The sequence below is a fragment of the Fulmarus glacialis genome, unplaced genomic scaffold (genome assembly GCF_000690835.1).
Source record: "Fulmarus glacialis isolate BGI_N327 unplaced genomic scaffold, ASM69083v1 scaffold445, whole genome shotgun sequence".
Classification (NCBI taxonomy): Eukaryota; Metazoa; Chordata; class Aves; order Procellariiformes; family Procellariidae; genus Fulmarus; species Fulmarus glacialis.
The window spans coordinates 49,872-68,836 of record NW_009210938.1 but is presented as its reverse complement, the minus strand read 5'-3'; the positions used below and the strand labels follow the sequence as shown (position 1 = coordinate 68,836).

Below are 18,965 nucleotides of genomic sequence, written 5' to 3'. Positions count from 1 at the left end.
TGCAATGGCTAAGTGCGTAACAGAGGTCCATATGACTCATAGAGAACTTGTGGCACAAACTTGGTCAAAATCCTGAAATTATCTTCGGAAACGCCATGGTATATCAAGAAATAATGCCATTTTTTACCAGCATCATATTCATTCCAGAGAGACAGGCATCTCATGTAGTGCTGCTTGTGTAGTAAAAGCCTGGTGCACAAATATGTTTGAGAATGCAGGACATGGTTTTCAAATATATGAAATTCTAGTGGGCATTTGAGAAAACATTCACAAGTTACAGTAATTTCATAGCCTTTGTCCTTGCTTGGTGTTACTAGCATTCTATAATTTTCCTCTTTTTAAAAACGGTTGTCATGCAGCCAGGAAACCAAAATGATACCATTTACGTTAATTACTACTGGCTTTTCTACAGGCTACTGGACTATATATGTTGAACAATAAAGATTAAAAATGGGGAGCTCTGTTGATTCACTGTAGTTTCTGTTTGATGTAATCCACATTTTATGTTTAAGCTTGTCCTCACTGCTAAGAGATGTTTTATTCTTTTTATCCTTTGGATAAGTAAGAGCAATCCTGATGCCAAAGCACAGTAAAGACTAGGCACTTAACTTTTTACTACAAGGTAAACTCATTGAGGTCAAACAGTAGTTCCACCTGATGTTGAACCCTGTAAGTTTACCTTGTGGTAACACCTGAGTTTTCATTGCGCTTTTATCCTGGAATTGTTCCTGCACACCACAGTGCCTGCTCTTTATAATGCTTTTATCTTGGGACAGTTCATGGGAGTGCTACTGAGTGACAAAAAATGCTGCTTTTTTAGCAGTGGAGGCAAGTCCTTTGTTTCAGCATAGAAAACATGATTTCCATCCACACAGACTTCAAAAGAAACAGTAGGAATTGTTGAGAGCCTGATTATCATGGCATAATCACATTATCAGAGAGATTAGAAGTACTTTACTGTGTCTTTATGGTTTAGTGACACTCTAAGGCACTGGACAAAATCTTCAAGTGCTGTTAAAGTGTTTCTTGTAGGGCACTAAGGCAAAAGAGAGCTTTTTACCTATGGGCCCTGAAATCACAGAGAACATGTTTAATTCTTCTGTCAGAGACCTGCAGAACTGAACACAGGCAGAACGTGTAGTTACTGGTCTTTACTGTCTCATCTAGATATATTTCTCAAAGTGACCTGCAGCAGAGCAAAACAAAAGCCTCCTAAAATTTTAATTCCCATCAGCTCCAGTCATTGTGAAACGCTGTCATTAACCAGGCAATCAAACTAATTGAATACAGAAGTGTTAGCAATTCAAACAAGTGAGGAATTCACAGTGTGTTTTTTCTAGAAACCTTGGTGGACTCTTGGATACTGTTGCTTTTGTGGGAGGTGGCTGGCTATGACACTAACATGCCTATTTTTAGGGTATGTCTCTCCACTGCTGTGTTGCCTTGAGGTAAACAGTCCACAACCCACATCTTGTAAGTGAGATGTTGCTGAAAGACTCTGAATAGCTTGTGACTATGGGAAATTAAAAAGTTAAAGCTGAGGCTGAAAGTGAGAGCAAAGCATGTGATTTTCGTAACATGTTCCTTGTTGTGTACGGTTGCCAAGGACCACTGAAGATTTGGGGATTAATGTTATGATCATATGGTTCCCAATATAAAGGATTCCATTGATAATTATCCCAGAGTGAAGAAAGCTAAAAATAATCAACAGAAAAGCCTTTTCAGATGGGAGTCTGTGCCTCTGGAAGTGCACAGTATGGACAGTGTCTAGACAGAAAAGGTATGAAATACAAAACATGTACTTGACCTCAGTTAAAAGGCCAGCATGAAACAATTGCAACAGAAAGAGTGACACTGGGGAATTGTTGCACTTTAAAAAAAACCTGCTCCAGTAGTGAAGAAACATGGAATATGGGATGAAATGTTTTAGCCTAAACAGGTACTAAAAATTATCTTGGAAGAAGAATTTTAAAATCGATTACAGTTTGTTTGACTTTGATTATTAACACGTAAAAAAGCATTTTTAAATTAACGGCAAAGTATTTTACCTGCCAAGGCACAGAGTCAGGATTTTGTATGTCTCCAGCTGAGATTACTAAAACACTTGCAGCAGGGAGCTGCATTCCTTCTGCTGTTTTAAGGAGTTAGGGAAATAGAAGGGAAACACATTACCATGGACATGAGTGTAGAGGAGAATTGGAAGGAGGATGATTTTTTTTTTTAAACTTCCTCCTCCATTCTATATCTTTTAATGTAAGGCTTGAGTCTTTGCATGGATAACTTCATGTAATTCACTGACTGTCTTGCCAGTAGAAAGCATGGCCCTAAACTGCCATTTTATACTGATACTTTGGGACCTTAGACTCTGTTGATCTGTTTCAGATTCTCTCAAAATGAATCAAATGAAATGTACAAAAATGTTAACACAGAACTCTGTGTTAAGCACTCAGCTGCCAAAAGGCAGCTTCTGAGGCTAATAAAAAGTCAGAGCACCTACAGCAAAATTTTTTAAACATTGGCTTGTTTCAGAAACAAGTATCAGACTACTCTGCACATCCATGTAGTGATAGAACAATGAAAGTTCATCAGTCACATATACATCTCTGCAGTTGTAGAAAAGGCTGCCATCTTCGGGCAATTCTCAGTCATTGCACCCTTCTTTTTGTGCTCGAGAAATCAAAATCCACATCCCGACTATGAGATAATCAGCAGAGCATAATGGAATCAATCCCAGTCTTGAGCCAACCATTATACTAGTCTCAAATACTCTAAAGCGTGCTTTCTGACTGCATGTGACCCATGCACTTCTTGCATCTTGTGTTATCTTTTTGTCGTGCTTGATCTAAAAGATAAGCAAAATCTTTTTGCACTTTGCAGCTTGGAAATAGAGGTGCAAACTCAAGAAGCAGCAGCCAGTTTGATCTCCAAACTCTGTTGTCTTCCCCTGTTTCTTCCTACAGCAATATGGGTAGTAATAAATCTTCCAGGAAAAAGGGGAGGTTTCTTACTATTACTCAAGACTTACCTGAAATAAGCTCTAAAAACTCTTTATCTGAGAATGCACAGGGAAAACTTTAGGATGTCCTAACTACCCTGGGAGGTATCAAATAGCATTAAAGATTGAGCTGGATAGAGTAATTGCAAAGGAGTTTGTGAACGTGGTGCATTGACTTATTTTTTGTTGTATATTAGGGTCGACCAGGACCGATTGGGCTTCAGGGACCAATAGGTGCACCTGGATTTACTGGCCCAGAAGGTTTGCCGGGAGCAAAAGGTGAGAGAGGAGCAGTGGGCCCCCCTGGACCAGCTGGACAGAAAGGTGACAAGGTAGGCTCAACAGTGATTTTTCTTTTCTGTCCCTGCAATAGATCTATGGCCTTGTATATATTTTTGAATGAATAAAGATAATCTTGGACTATCTGCCCAGGGGTAAGAACACAACAGCATTTCATTAGTATCTTTAGACAATCCCCTGCTTTTATTTTTGAATGAGAATACAGTTTGTAAAGCTGCTGAACATTGTAGCCATCCTGGTAGATGAACCATAGGCAAATAAATATTGCTGTTGCAAGTAGTCTTTCAGTTCACATGCCCAGGGATAGATGGGTGTTATTTACACTACGTTCAGAGAGACCTGGAGCTGGTTCCTATGTAGAAGATCCTGAGTTGATGTCTAGAAAAGCAAAAGGAATGGGTATTAAATGAAACCTGAAATTCAGTTTTGCAGGTGCAAAGTTGTTTATAACAGAAAGAATGTTATGTAATGGATTATAAAATGGCAAAGTCTGATACTGTCTGATGCAAGGACTGGGATGAGATTCCTACTCTCATGCCTATGCGGTTGGACGAAAGGAATGTTTTAAGGACAATAGCTTGAAAGCTTAAAAGACAAAGGAAGTCCTGCATGCTGTGCCTGGTTTCTAAAATCTGAAGGAAGTCTGGGTCATCAGGACAAGGGCTTGCATGCTGGGACATGCTTTCATCAGGACAAGGGCTTGCATGCTGGGACTATCCCAGAGCATCTTACCAGTCTACTTGATGCAAGGTGCTCGGATCATGTGTGCAAATAAGAAAAAGACAGATAGTTTAGGTACCAGGACATGCAGAGCAGAGTTTGTCTTCTATGTTTTCCCAGCTACTGATAGGTGAGCTAGCTAGATGAAAACTAGCTCAACTGTACTTTCATATGCTGCAGTTACACGCTCTTCTCATTTAAGATTAGTGTCCTGGTTTTGTCTGGGATGGAGTTGATTTTCTTCCTATTAACTGGTATAGTGCTGTGTTTTGGATGTAGTATGAGAATAGTGTTGATAACACACTGATGTTTTAGATGTTGCTAAGAAATGTTTACGCTGGACAAGGACTTTTCATCTTCCCGTGCCCTGCCAGGTGCGCGGGGGGCTGGGAGGGAGTGTGGCCGGGACGGCTGGCCCAGCTGGCCAATGGGCTATTCCATACCATATGACGTCATGCTCAGCATATAAGGCTGGGCGAAGAAGAAGGAGGGGGGGACGGTCGGAGTGATGGCGTTTGTCTTCCCAAGTAATCGTTACGCGTGATGGAGCCCTGCTTTCCTGGGGATGGCTGAACACCTGCCTGCCCATGGGAAGTGGTGAATGAATTCCTTGTTTTGTCTTGCTTGCGTGCGCGGCTTTTGCTTTCCCTATTAAACTGTCTTTATCTCAACCCACGAGTTTTCTCACTTTTACTCTTCTGATTCTCTCCCCCATCCCACCCGGGGGGAGCGAGCGAGCGGCTGCATGGTGCTCAGTGGCCGGCTGGGGTTAAACCACGACAATTAGTCAACATGTTGGAGTTCTAGTCACCCTTTCTCATAAGACAAAGAACCAAGTAAACTGAAAATGATGACAATGGAAGTCATTGCTTTGGTGTTGCGTTCATCTGAAAGGCAATGGAGGATTCAAAACAAGGACTGAGTGCCGATATGAGTGATAGCATTTTCATAATTCTAGCAGTTAACACTGAAATGATTAAACCCGGATTTTGGAAGACGCAGAAACCCAGGACAGGAACTGGCCTTTAATGATTGGAACCAATTTCCTTGCACTGAAAAAATCCCTTATTTACTCCAGAACTGCTGTTTCTATCCATTGAAATGGATACATATGCAATACAAACATGCAATAAGATTCTATCTCTTTATCCCTCGTGGAAGCAATATACTTTACCTTTCCAAAGCAAGAGCAGTTTAGGCTGGATATTCTGCTTACACAGTCTGTTTTGCTACTATCCAGAGCAGAGCAGTAGAACCAACAAAGTGGTAATTACTTACAACTCAGCAGGTGGTGGTCTGAAGTTAATACAGTGGTCTGCATATCTCTGGGCAGTGCTATCCAATTATAGACAGAAAAACCCATAAGTCCTTTTGAAACTCTTGGAAGGTCAAATGTGACACTGAGAGTTAAGCTTATACTGGATTGTTTATTTTCCTGGCATCTTGTTTTCCCCAGATGTGCAGTAGGAGATTATATTTTTACTTTAAATTGCCAGATTAAAACATTCCCGAAACACTTATTTGGCATCCAGTCAAGCTCAGATGCTCAGTTCCTATCTTCACTGACCCCTGCGGTCAGAGAAAATCTGCATGAGATAGTTTGCTCCTTTTGGTTTTGAAAGCTAAAGTCCAAGACCGAAAATGTTGGAATGAAAAGTATCTCACAGGTAACTGAAATATACAGATTGATGAAGTGAAGTCTAATGTGTACTGTTTTTCTTCAGGGTCCAATGGGAGTTCCAGGATTTCAAGGCATCAACGGGATCCCAGTAAGTTTGCATATGTAAATATAAATCACCAGAACGTTAGTCACAACCAAAAGCACGTAAGCACAATGAGACTGTCCTAGCACATGCATAGCGTATCTTGCAAGTGCTTGCTTCTCTCTGGAGGGAAATGGCAGTGTTTGTTAGTCTACCTGGTGATCCCATGCTGTTTTTGTAAGAAGTTTGGATCCTAGTATGGGATGATAGGAAGTTGATAAGGAAGTGAGCCTAGGTTACATGGGGATCCATTGCATCATTGATAAGCTTTTCTTTCAGCACCATGTTTTCTCAGCACCATGTCTAGAAAACACTATATCGTAAAATCATAGACTCACGGAATTGAAAGGGACCTCAGACAGTCAAACAGGCATGATCAGCTGTGCTTCAGGCCATTTTTAGTATGCGTTTCCTAACCAATTCTTAAAACCTTGTAATGATGGAGACTCTAACTTCTCTGTTAGAAAAGCTTTGCTAATGCCTAACTTCAGTCTGTCTTTCCACAGTTTAAACCTCTTAGTTGTCATCTTACTCATCGTGGACACAGAGAGCAGATTGTTCCCTTTTACTTTGTAGTAGCCTTCTTGTATGTGATAACTGTTATCAGGTCTCCCTCAATCTTCTTTTGCCATGATGTGAATTAAAACAGTGAGTCCTGAGGCCCTCCAGAGAATCCTTGCTTCTCCACTAGGTGCTAGTTCTGGTTTAGATTTGAGCCTTTCAGAAACCTGAGACAGGAAAGAAATAATTGCTGCCTTTTCCAGGTGATAGGGGTGGGTAACCACTTTCCCTGACCACCAGGAGGTTTTTTTGTTGTTTCTTTCATTCTTTAGAATTTTAACATTCTAGCGACAGTTGTTTCCTTTACGATACAAAACATTATGTGCCTAGAGTGTTTTGACCAGCTTTCTTTTGCTTTGGTTTTCCCCAGTGATTTTTGCAAAGATGTCCTACAGACACTTTACCTCAGTGGATTTTTAGCTGGCCCAGCTTTAGAAGTTGCCCCAAACTTCCTTACGCCCTCTACACTATTTAGCTTATCCTGCTTTCTCCTTCTGGTATTAGAATTCTTTTTCTTTTCTTGATGACATTTTTCCATCTTCTGTATCCTTGTGCCTTTGGACTATACTCATGCTCTTTCTCATCTTCCCTACTTCCTCAGCTGGCCAAGAGCTCCAACAGTTGAGCTGTGTTTTCTTACTTCCTATCAAAAACTGAATTGTTTTGATAGATTGGCTGAAAATGCACAGTTGGCCCTGTAAATGAGCTTGCTTGATTCCAGTTCCTTCCTGGCCCTTGTCCTTCTCTCCCCCTCTGCTCATCCTTGCCTGTTTTCTCTCCTACTCTACTCCCTTGCTGCTATATTTTTTTTTTTTTCCCCACCAGCCAACTCTCTAGCTCTGAAGAGAACAAGCTGTTCCCATAATACTTAATTTAATTGAACACACTGTGGGAACGTGCTGTTCTCAGGGTATTTTTTCAGATGGGGCTCTGGAGAAAGGGGATTCCCAACAATGAGGGGAGGCAGAGATACAGCAACAGCCATTGCCAGGTAGTTGGCAGCGACAGGCATTCCAAGGAGGGAGTAGGGGAGGTAGATGAGAGGATTCAAAGCCTCCAGCATATGCAGATCCAGATCCACTCTGTCTGCTTTACAGTATTCTGCAGGTGGGCAAATGGGAAAGAGGCAGATTTTGCTGCTCATGAACAGCAAAGTGCTCACCACTGTGGCTCTTCTGTGCCACAACTGCAGGACAGAAAAAGGGGAAGGGAAACTAGTTCATACTGTTTACATTCTAGCCATTGAGATAAATACTTCCATTCTAGGGTGAAAATAGCAACCACCACTGCTTGAGAAAATATTTATACTTTTGCCAGTTGCATTTCAGGATAGGGAGTAGCTTAGGTTTGTTGTGAAATATATACGAACATATGCACATTATATGGATGTGTGAAATGTAGAGCAAAGGAGAGAGAGCATGTGTGTGCTGATACATGTAAAAGAGAAGTAAAAATATATTGCTATCTCTGCACAAGAATATGCACCTAAATATGAAGAGAGATTCTTTGTAGTATGCAGGTGTGTTAGCATGGGCAGGTGTATTTTAGTCATGGCCAAAGGACTGCGAGGCTGTGATTCAGAGGGGAATCCCACTATTGACCTTAAGGGAAGTGGTGTTCCACAGAGTTCCCTAGGGGAATGCTAGTGGCAAGTAAATCATGTTGTTGCAGCTGGCCTGACTAATCCCTTTAACCTAGTAAATACAGCAGCTACGTGTGTTTATTGCTAGCCTTTCGTGTCACACTGTAGAAGAAACCCTCAAATCCTTAGACCTACTTGGGAAGTTTATTTTTTCCTATAGGACAAGATTCAAGGATACCTCTGGCAAAGGCTGGAACTGGAGCCAGGAGATGTATATAGCTTTTCATGAACTGTCCAAGGAATTCTAGATGGAAATATTTCTATGAGAAGTGAGCCCTTGTCTGTACCATGAAAGCTAGAGCTACATGGAGAGGCAAAGTTATCTATTTTGTGACCCTCCTAGAGGAAACACAAGCACTTGGTGATGGCTGTAAAAAGGCCACTTTGCCGTAGCAATCCATGAAACTGCTTATCCAATTAGTTTTGTGTTCATTCTTAATTGTATTTGTTTCCCTGTTTTTAAATATTTGTTGAGCTCTCCTGTTGGAATCGTCTTTGTGCTGTTTGATTTAGAAAAGAGGCCCCTTGGGATCATAGTGTTAGTGTACGAGCAAGAGTCAGATAAAGCAAGGGCCTAGATGAACAGTTCAAATTTCCTTATCTGTCTCACAGGGAATGTCTCCTTTTGTGAGAACAGAGCACAAGTGATCTCTTCAGCTTGTGTTTTAACTCAGGTCTGTAAACTAATCACCCTGCCATGTATAAGTAAAGCCTGTAAGTCTTCTGCCTTAGTCAGTTGAGGTGCTTGTGCTGAATTGGCACATCTGCCAAAACAGGAATTAGAGGTGAGAGCAGTGAAACTATTAAGCACCGTTTTTCAGGTCAAAGCAGTTCTTTAAATCAGTATTTTAAATCCCTGGGGAAAAGGTTCATTTAAGACAGAACTTTACAACTCTCAAGGAAGTCAATTGTGGGTGCTCAGTATCTCCTCAGGTAAGGTTCTTAAAACCAAACATTGTGAACTCTGATAGCATATTAGATAGAAAGTAGTAAATCCTGTGGATTTTTTTTCCTACAGCAAAAGAGACAGCATGTATGTGCGTGTGTGTCAGTCTGTGTCATGCTTTGGCTCAGAACCACAGACATGGGTGCCATGGGAGTAAGTGACAGGGCCAGAGGTTTATTTCATACACATAAGAAATCACTGTGATCAGCATACTTTATGTCCTCTCTTTGTGAGCCCTTCTCACATATTAAGAGGATACCAAAGTCTTTTGGGCCACTTACAGACTGTGTTGGTCCAAGAGTTAGGAGATCTCACCCAAAGCGTTTCCCAAGATACAAGGCCATCAGACAGCTGCCTGCCATGGGCTGGCTCTTGGCCAGCACTAAAGGCTTAGCAGCTTGGCTTCCCGTTGTCTAGCTCCAAGGGGCAGATGTTGGCTGTTCAGCTTCACTAAACCCTGCAGCTGGTCACCTTATGCTGTAACCAGATACATGTACACTTGTTCCACATAGCTTCTGGTTTTGTTGATACTGTAAACAAAGTGGAAGACCCGGTAGACATTGACTACTCTGGCCTCCCTCTGCAGTCATAGCCTGTCCCGTCAGAGACTTGCTGCTCTTGGCTATGACGTCTTGCATGGATGGAGGAGGGTGGGTTGCCACTGATTTCTTCCAGCTTTGGGAACCAAATGAAATAATTTCGAAGAGATAAACATAAGTGGCAATAAATTGGTGCTTCAGCCTTCTCCTGTCGCTTTACCAGGGTCTGGCAAGTCCCTGCTTGCACACCACATGTAGGTGTTTTGACAAATAGACTTTAATCATCAGGGCAACTGGTACTATGTATGCAGTGGTGCCTGATGCTAATGCTTTGGGATGACTTCATTCCATGTCCTGAGGCCTTGTTTAATCTCAAATTTATACTTGTCTGGGTGAGCTGTCTTGATCCTAAAGACACACTTTACATTCATTCAGTTTGCACCTTATTGATGGACAGAGAGCAGATCTGGGCTCTCTTCCCTCCTCTCCATTTTGTTGGCACAAATCGCAATGCAGTTGCCAAATGAGCTGGACCAAGGAACTCACCTGGCTGAAAATTAACCCCATTAAGAAACAGAACAGTTATTTCGCTGCTCTGTTGGTTTCCTGCTCTGACTCGCCTATTCTGCCTGTGCTTATGCTAGCACAGGGAAGAGGTAGGTGTGAGTAAGCAGGAGTGTGCGATGGCCCTCCTGGCAGCAGCTGAGACCAGTGATCAGCTTGAGTATTTATGTAATTATGGCCTAAGTTGCTCTGCATCCTTGGGAAAGTCGCTCTGCTACTGTGTGCCCCCAGCTTCTCATCTGTAAAATGAAGGTTATAGCATTCCCACATTTTTGCAAGGCATTTTAATTTAAGATCCTTGGATAAAAGGCTTTACATTACTGCAAAGTTCTCATTGAGTTTGGTCAGAGCATATGCTATTGGCTTGGACTGGGAAGACCTTTAGCAACACAAATGTGTTTTGTTTTAAGTGTCAGGCATGAAGGATTGTTAATGTTCTGCTTTATCTCCATTTTATCCATGTTTATTTTTTTACTTTCCTCGTGTGAGTCATAACTTGTTTAATGCCATATCTTAAGGATGAATCTTTGGGATCAAACAAAAGTACTTTTGGGATGAGTCAAGATCAGGGTGTACAGAGGGAAGGGAGAGAACTGTCAGTTACTGATACTATCTCCATAAGTTTCATTTTTCTTCCTGCCACAAAACACTGTCTTTAAGTGCCACAGAACTCATTTCTATGAAACGGAGGATAGAATAAGGAGCTGTTTGGAACCTGGGTAGTGTGACTAACAGTTCTGCCTTTCTGTGTTTTGCCTACACGTACCCATATGACACTGAAGAAAAAGTAACTAAAGTCTCAAACTTTGATCTCCTTTGCACCAGTGCCATGCTGAGTAAACTCCAGTCAAATTAATAGAGCTATACTAGGGCAAAAGAGGTGTGAAATCAGAATTAGGTACAATTGTATTCTACTCTGCTTGATTAATAATTGACGATTACAAACACACTCTTTTAAATGCTGTTAGTTTAATTAGGTCTTTCTCCCAGTTGCTTTGCTGAAGGTTTTAAGTTTAATATAACAAGAAAAGCTGTTTTGCTTGAATGGACTGATGCTGGAGCTGTAACATCTGTTGAACTATTAAAGGAAAGAATCCACACTGGAGAGGAAGAGAAGTCACTGAAACTTTAAGCAGATTGGAATTATAAATGCTCAGTATTGTTGAGTCTGCCTCTGCCCTTGTTTTTACATGAGCAACTTCCATTCCTGGTGTCAGGTGCACTCTTGCGTGCTGTTTTACACTGTGTTATATGCCATATATTTCAGACTGCTGTGGGATGAGTATTGCCCTTTTGGGACCTACTCATGCACAAGTTATGTACTTCAGAAAATTATCCCTTGGAGAAAAAGGTAATTAAATGAATGCAGCCAATGTTCTAGGATTTAAGCTTTGGGGAGGATAAACAATGCTGACCGAAGAAGCTAGTTCTGTTGCAGTCTGCCATACACTGAACTTGAGTGGGAGTTGTGCGTTTCTTTTGTTTTGTGTTGCCATTTGGAAGATATCAGTTTTCTGGGGACAGTATTACTAATAAAATAATGCATCCTGTCAGTCATTTGCTCTTTTTCCCCTTTACACAGGGTCACCCTGGGCAATCTGGACCTAGAGGTCTGCCTGGCCTCGACGGCTGCAATGGTACCACTGGGAGTCCTGGCGTTTCTGGATCAGATGGGTTTCCTGGCCTACCTGGGCTGCCTGTACGTCAGTTTGAATATGGTGTTTTGTAGTCACTAAGCCAGGACTTGCTTTTCATGCCATTGTTGGAAAAGTAATTCCCAAGTATTTAGGAAGAACCTTAATAACACTAAGTTTATTAGCATTGTTAGAGCTCAGTATCATTTTCTTATTGAAATTCCACTCTGAGGATAAAATTAAGATCCTGTGAATTCAGTATGCTCCCACAACAAGTTATACCTTTGTCACTGGCAGTATTCAAGCTAACTCAGAAGAAACCATGATAAAGTTTTTAAGAACCATGAAGGGTCAAACATCTTCCACCTGGCACTTTTCAAGTTAGTGGATGCTGATTCAGGAAAGAATGTTATTACATATTCAAGTCTATGCATCAAATATTGGATGCCTTCCTTCAGGCCTTAAGATAGCCAAAAACTTCAGTCTCACTGAGTGTCAATAGGATTTACTTTCCAGGGTAAGTGTTTTACTTTTGAAAACACTCTTCTACGAGCTTGGAGTTTTATCTAGCCTGCATTGGACACCTTAAAGTTAAGTGTCTAATCTATTCATCTGGAATCCCCTCTTACAGAGAGTGGTACTTGCGAGAGCATTTCTCCCCCTCTACCTTTCAGCATGGATTGTCTTTGGAGATACCCATTTTTCTGCATTGACTGTAGAGGAAGTGAAAGTAGCTGGATCATGCTCTACACTCTGTTTTAAGTGGGTAGGATTAGTTGTAAGAATTCCACTCCTAGATGTTTTTGGGAATTAGTCTTTTATAAAAGTACGTGGTTATTTCTGAAATGTAAGAAAAAAATATTTGACTTGATATTAAAATATTTGAGAAATATTTGAATATTTGTTCACATTCGAAGCCTGATCTTACAAACACAGGTCATGTGACTAATCATACATGTAATGGAATTCCTTTGCACCTATCCATGAAGAAGAGGAAGAAAATACAGCTCGCGGATGTAAATAAAGCCATTTGTTTCAGCATTTCTAAACTGTGCTGAGACATCTTTACATGTCATCCAGACTTGAAATTCATATGATGTTGAAAAATACTGAAGCAATAAGATCAAATTAAAGTACTGCGTTCTAAAGTAACTGATTTACGCATACCTGCTGCTCAAATTTCTATTCTGTAATGCTTGTAAGATTACATTTTTGGCAAGGAAAGCTGCTTGGATCAGCCAACCCCTCTCAAAGTAAGTTGGCAATTAAATGAAATCACCTCAGAATAAATTGGAGGGGATGATCAAGATTAAAATAAATTGGGTAAATCTAGAATTATAATGGCAGCTTTTTCGGAAGATTCATGCAGTCTACCAGTTTTTTCTTTCATTGATTCTAAACAAAATTCGGTGATTTACAGTGTTAAACGAGATAGAATCATAGGATGGTTTGGATTGGAAGGGACCTTAAAGATCCATATAGTTCCAGCCCTGCTGCCATGGGCGGGGATACCTTCCACTAGACCAGGTTGCTCAAAGCCCCATCCAGCCTGGCCTTGAACATTTCCAGGGAGGGGGCATCCACAACTTCTCTGGGCAACCTCTTCCAGTGTATTACCACCCTCACAGTAAAGAATTTCTTCCTAATATCTAATCTAAATCTACCCTCTTTCCGTTTAAAGCCATTACCCCTCATCCTATCACTACACTCCCTGATAAAGAGTTCCTCCTTAGGCCCCCTGTAAGTACTGGAAGGTCGCTATAAGGTCTCCCCAGAGTCTCCTCTTCTCTAGGCTAAACAGCCCCAACTCTCGGAGCTTGTCCTCATAGGGGAGGTGCTCCAGCCCCTCCATCATCCATGTCTTTCTTGTGTTGGCGGCCCCAGAGCTGAACACAGTACTCCAGGTGGGGTCTTACGAGAGCTGAGTAGAGGGGCAGAATCACCTCCCTTGACCTGCTGGCCACACTTCTTTTGATGCAGCCCAGGATATGGTTGGCTTTCTGGGCTATGAGCGCACATTTTCATCCACCAGTACCTCCAAGTCCTTCTCCACAGGGCTGCTCTCAATCCACTCATTGCCCAGCCTGAATCCATGTTTGGGATTGCCTCAACTCAGGTGGCCTTGTTGAACTTCATGAGGTTTGCATAGGCCCACCCCTCTAGCCTCTTAAGGTCCCTCTGGATGGCACTGATATGTATATGAACAGGAGGGTTACGCCATGTCAAACATTCAAATAGGATCTTAAAAGTTGTCCAAGATCTAAAATAAAAGGGAAATCTAGTATAAACAGGAAAATACCAGAGAAAATGTTTGCAGAACCTTGTTTTTCTAAAGCTGCAGGAAGTCTTAAGTTCTCATAATACCACAGCTTCTTTGACAAAGCTGCAGTGGTACTTTTGCAGTTTACTGGAGCCAGGAGTTTGCCTTGTTCATTATGCTGAATGTAAATTCTTTCAAAACTAAATCAGTATTTTTTCCAGAAATTTATTTTTGACTTTTTTTTTTTTTAAAATCAGGGTCATCCTGGCCCAAAAGGCCTTAAAGGAGAACCTGTTTTTGCTCAAGGTGGTCTTAAAGGAATGAAGGTAAGACTTGTCATCACATAGGAGAAAATGCAGTACAAGAAATACTTTGATGCCCTACAGGTTGCAGGGCTGATGCTGCAGGTTAGATTGCTCATGATACTAGATGTGGGTATCCTGGGTATGTCTGAATGCAGAGCTGTGAAAAAAGCCTTGTAATAACTTCATTAATGACAACACAGAATACGCTCAGAACTTGGAATTGCTTGGTCTTTGCAGAGATCTTGTTCATCCCATACTGGGATGCTGGGACATTGCTCATTCTGTTACTGTTCAGTGTAGTTGTTGGTCCTTCACTTGTCTCTGGAGAGCTAGCACCATTTGTTTGTGGTGTCAAACCATGGATGTGAGGAATTTCTTGTAAGCTTATCCTGACTTATATGAGGTAGCATATGTGTTTCTAGATGCAGATGTGGCAAAGGAGGGGCCCTTCACCTGCACTCGGAACTTTCCTGTACCTGACATCTTTGCATGTGCCAGGTCTGTTGAAATAACAGCTCAGGAAACTCGCAAGTGCATGTTAAGATTTCTACTGTGAGATCCCAGCTGCCTCCCAGTGTTTTTTGTACTGGGAGGTACCAGTAAGTAATCAGTCATATTCTCGGTTTAAATACATGAATATCATATCCCACTCATAGTATTCCATCCTTTGCTGCTGTGAAGCCAGGATTTTACTCTCTCTATTTAATAAGGACCTCGCCCTAAAATGTCTGTATCAAGTCTGTAATTTTATTTCCTGTACAGAAAATACAAACTGTGGATAGACAATTTCAGTTTATTGTTCAGAACAGTTCAGAATATGCTCATGTAAAAGATTTGGTTCTTTGTTGCCTTGAAACAAACACTCACCAGCTTACCATGGTTTGGATTTTTGCCAGAAGTACTAGGATTGAAATAAATCTACAAAGGATTCAGTACCTCTTGTGGTACTGAATTCAGCAATAGTTAGCAGCCTCATGCTTCATTAAATATTGAAAATATTAAGACATTTATTCTATCATGTAAGGCCCCTCATACTGACTTTGTTGGTCAAAATTAAGAACTTTTCTAAAATTCTACCCACATTATATACAATCATAAGTTGGTAACAGTTGAAGAGATCTTTATTTATTTACTTCAGTATTTATTGGAAATACAGATAATTTGATATAATAATGGTATGCTTTTACATATTTTGTAGTGGTTTTTTAATGAAAGTTTTTATAGTGTCTTTTCCAGTGTTTTTACAATTAATACAAATTTTTTTTCATACCGCTTCAGTTTCTCTTGTTACCCATAAATAAAATGGTTGTAATTTCTCCGGGGTTTTGGAATCTCTCCATTACCCAATTTAAATATGGAAGCACAGGTGTCAAAATATTTTCCCATTTACACTTGATCTAATATTAACTAACAGCAAGTATTTCTATTTATACAAAACTTAATGTTCCTTATAGTTTGTTGCAATGACATATTGTCGTTTTTACTCATGCATTTATAATTTTTAGGGAGAAAATGGTCTTCCTGGATTGGATGGAATTTCTGTAAGTTATTAGTTTGGGGAATAATAATTTTAAAGAATATTAAGTAGGTAATTTTTCTTGTATTTGTTCTCAAGGACAATTCAAATTAGTGGGCCATGTATTTACATGTGTGATACCAGTAACATGAGCAATTCCAGCTTTATGATGGTATGAGTAGATCCACATTATGGTAGAGGAGGTCAGATTTTTGCTATTTGTTCCATTTTTCCTTTTTCAAATCAAACTCCCTTCTACCATTGAAGTCTGTAACTTTGATTTTCAAAATACATCTAATAATACAAAATGGATTGTTGTAGTATTTAAATTGGCATACTTAATTAGGGGCTATTACTTAATGTTTCCTGAGACTCACTTTGTCTTTGGTTGGGATTTGATGGGGTAAGTGCTACATATTCTGTATTTGTCCTATGTTCTTCTTATAGGGCCCAAAAGGTTCTCCAGGTCCAATAGGTTCTGCAGGCCCTATAGGATTACCAGGTTTGCAGGTAAGAGACCTCAACTGTTGCACTTGTTGATAGAACAGTTCAAAATGTTGGCAATTTTCCCTCCTTGGCTGTATTTGTCTCATGACAATGAGCAAAAGTGTGTGTGCATCTAAAAGGACTTCAAACGTGGAATACTTGAACTTAGATAGTTTAATCTAATCACAAGAGGGAAGGCTCCTCTCTGGAGTAGTGTTCAGAGCAGCAATCATGAATGAGGGCTCCAGCAAAGCCCTAGAGTGCTGTCTACAAACACTACATTATACTATTCTGAGCACTTCCTCAGCTCGGGACTAGAGGGAATATGCTGACCTTCTGCATGTTCGGGGCCTTTATCATCATGAAATATGCTAAAGAGTTGTTTTTTCAAGATACTACAGGAGAGTTTCCATTGGGCAGAGGTAAAAACGAACTACATCTTTGTTGCTTTTAAATCGAATTTTGCTCTTAATTAACCACAGTACCAAAGGGCTATGCTGTCTATTATGAAGTGAAGACTTGAAGATCATGTGTATCAGTTACTTTTGCTTTGGGGGCAAGAGATGAAAGTTCAGGTACCACTGCAGATCCCAGCATTGCTCCAATTGTGTGCACCCTAATTAAGTCAAAAGAAATAAAATCTTGATCTTGTTCACGTTTAGGGTCCAATGGGTCCCCCCGGGCCACCAGGTCCAAAAGTAAGTACCTACCTTTTCTGTCTTCTTTCCACACCTGATCGTTGGGTTTTTTAACAGTGCTGTGGGCCTAGATGATAGTGATGCTGCTGTTGCTGTTGTTTTATTATTCATTCATCATTGGTTTTTTTCTCTCCTAGGGTAACATGGGATTAGGCTTTCAAGGAGAGAAAGGAGAAAAGGTAGGTGAAACTTGTTCTATTATGGAAAGAGCATGAAATAATACTCTAGCGTTCCATCATAGCTTGATCCTCTAGAAAGTGGCTGGATACTAGCGTTTTCTTCTTTTCCTTTGTTTTTTTCTTCTCTTGGACTGATTGACAGTCCAAATACTAAAGAGTCTTGCTGGTTCCTTGTCTGTTGGTACACAAAAAAAGGATGGGAGCTTTTTCTGGATGAAGAGGGGGAAAGGGAAAATCTCAATTCAGCGCAGTATTTTCATGGTTATCGAGACATGAGGTCCTTAGACATCTTTTGAATCTCTGTCTTTCAGTTTCTTTGGACTCTCACCTCTTGTATTGAATTATTCTGCTGACTTTATTCTTTCTGGCTTTCATAATATTCTTTGGGTCAACCGATGTGTAATTTATAGTCTCATTATCCTAAATGGGTGTCCTGCAGTCTGTGTGAGAATTTACACTGGCATAATGGGGCTTCTCAAAGTTCACAATTTGGGACTTGATTCTGCTGCTCTTAAAATCAGTTCTCAGCATTCTACACTTCTAATTGTTACTTGTCTTCTTTTCTTTCATATTTCTCCCCAAAGTTTTTCTGGGATGTTTACCTGTGGATTCAAAAGCTGAGCCTTTTCGTTTTTTTTCCCTTGCCATGTTTTATATCCACGATGCCTCTGAAACAGATTTAATGCATTTTGTTCATCTTAATTTTCAGTCTGATCTTTTGACTTCCATGACCAAACTCCTGTGCCAGCATTAAGGGGCACAGATATTATGTATGTGGGATATAATTAGGGTGCTTTTATCTGATTCACAAGCCACTTTGATAGGAAATCAAATATGTTATGCCTATGTTAATGGCTTCCTCTTTTGCCAACAGGGTGATGTAGGGCTGCCTGGCCCTCCAGGTCCCCCACCATCCACTGGAATACTGGAATTCATGGGATTTCCAAAAGGGAAGCAAGGAGAAAAGGTCTGTAAATTCAGTTTACAAACCCTCCCCCTCCCCATGCTCCTTCATTCAAGGCTGAATGAAATTACTGGACAGTGAGGGCTGCTATATTTCCAAATCAAAATAATTTTCTTTACTAGTTTAATCTGTCAGATCGCTATTGAATAAAAATTTTCTTAGCTCAGAGCATTGTGGACCACTGGAGAATGCATACCTTTCAGAAGGAGAAATCTGAAAGGTATTTAAAGTTTTTTGTCCTTAATCCTAAAAATAAATGAACTGTAGTTTGTTTCTGTTGGACCTGTGAAATTATGTCAATTGAAGCAAAAAAACCCAAATCCATTTAGAAAAATAAATAAAAAGCTCCAGCTCTTTTGGTTTGGCTATGATGCGCACTACTCTGAAATAATCAGATTTCTCTCCTTTATTTTGTTATCCTGGCATTTATTGAGATACGTATCTAGCTCATCAGTGTTTTTATAAAAGCTGTATGGATCTTGAGTTAAACATTCTCTACACGCATGAAATTTAGGTATACTGAATTAATCTGGACCTATACAGGCTGGTTTGGGAGCCCAGTGTGAGCTTGCCTAAGCCCCTGCATAAGTCATGAGAGATATTGTCTTTCTTGGTGGAGTTAGATTAGCGTGAGGTGAGATTCAAACAAACGCCATTCCTTTTGGCTCACTCTTGAATTTGTAAGCAGGATTGTGAAGACATTATGCTATCTTATGTGTTATTTTGCTGCTTTCCACAAAGTACTGTGCATGTTCCAATTCCCTAGGTGACAATATGAAATGCTTCTAGTTTGACTTCTAGCAGTGGAGGACAGTAGAACAACAGTTCCCAAGTAGTGGTCTTTGAAGCCATGGAAAGTGGTCACAGACAATCTGTTGCATGCACTGGCACTG

The 18,965-nt window shown here is 40.5% G+C and overlaps 1 protein-coding gene across 1 annotated transcript in view; it reads left to right on the top strand.

Annotated features, from left to right (window-relative positions):
- Positions 1-18,965, top strand: part of COL4A6 (collagen, type IV, alpha 6) — a gene marked incomplete at its 5' end in the record, with an annotated part of 88,319 nt that overhangs the window by 34,208 nt on the left and 35,146 nt on the right. The window contains 9 exon segments of the mRNA XM_009577317.1: positions 3,193-3,327; positions 5,740-5,784; positions 11,613-11,729; positions 14,182-14,250; positions 15,735-15,770; positions 16,193-16,255; positions 16,894-16,929; positions 17,067-17,108; positions 17,983-18,075. Of these exon segments, the coding sequence (XP_009575612.1) occupies positions 3,193-3,327; positions 5,740-5,784; positions 11,613-11,729; positions 14,182-14,250; positions 15,735-15,770; positions 16,193-16,255; positions 16,894-16,929; positions 17,067-17,108; positions 17,983-18,075 (636 nt within the window).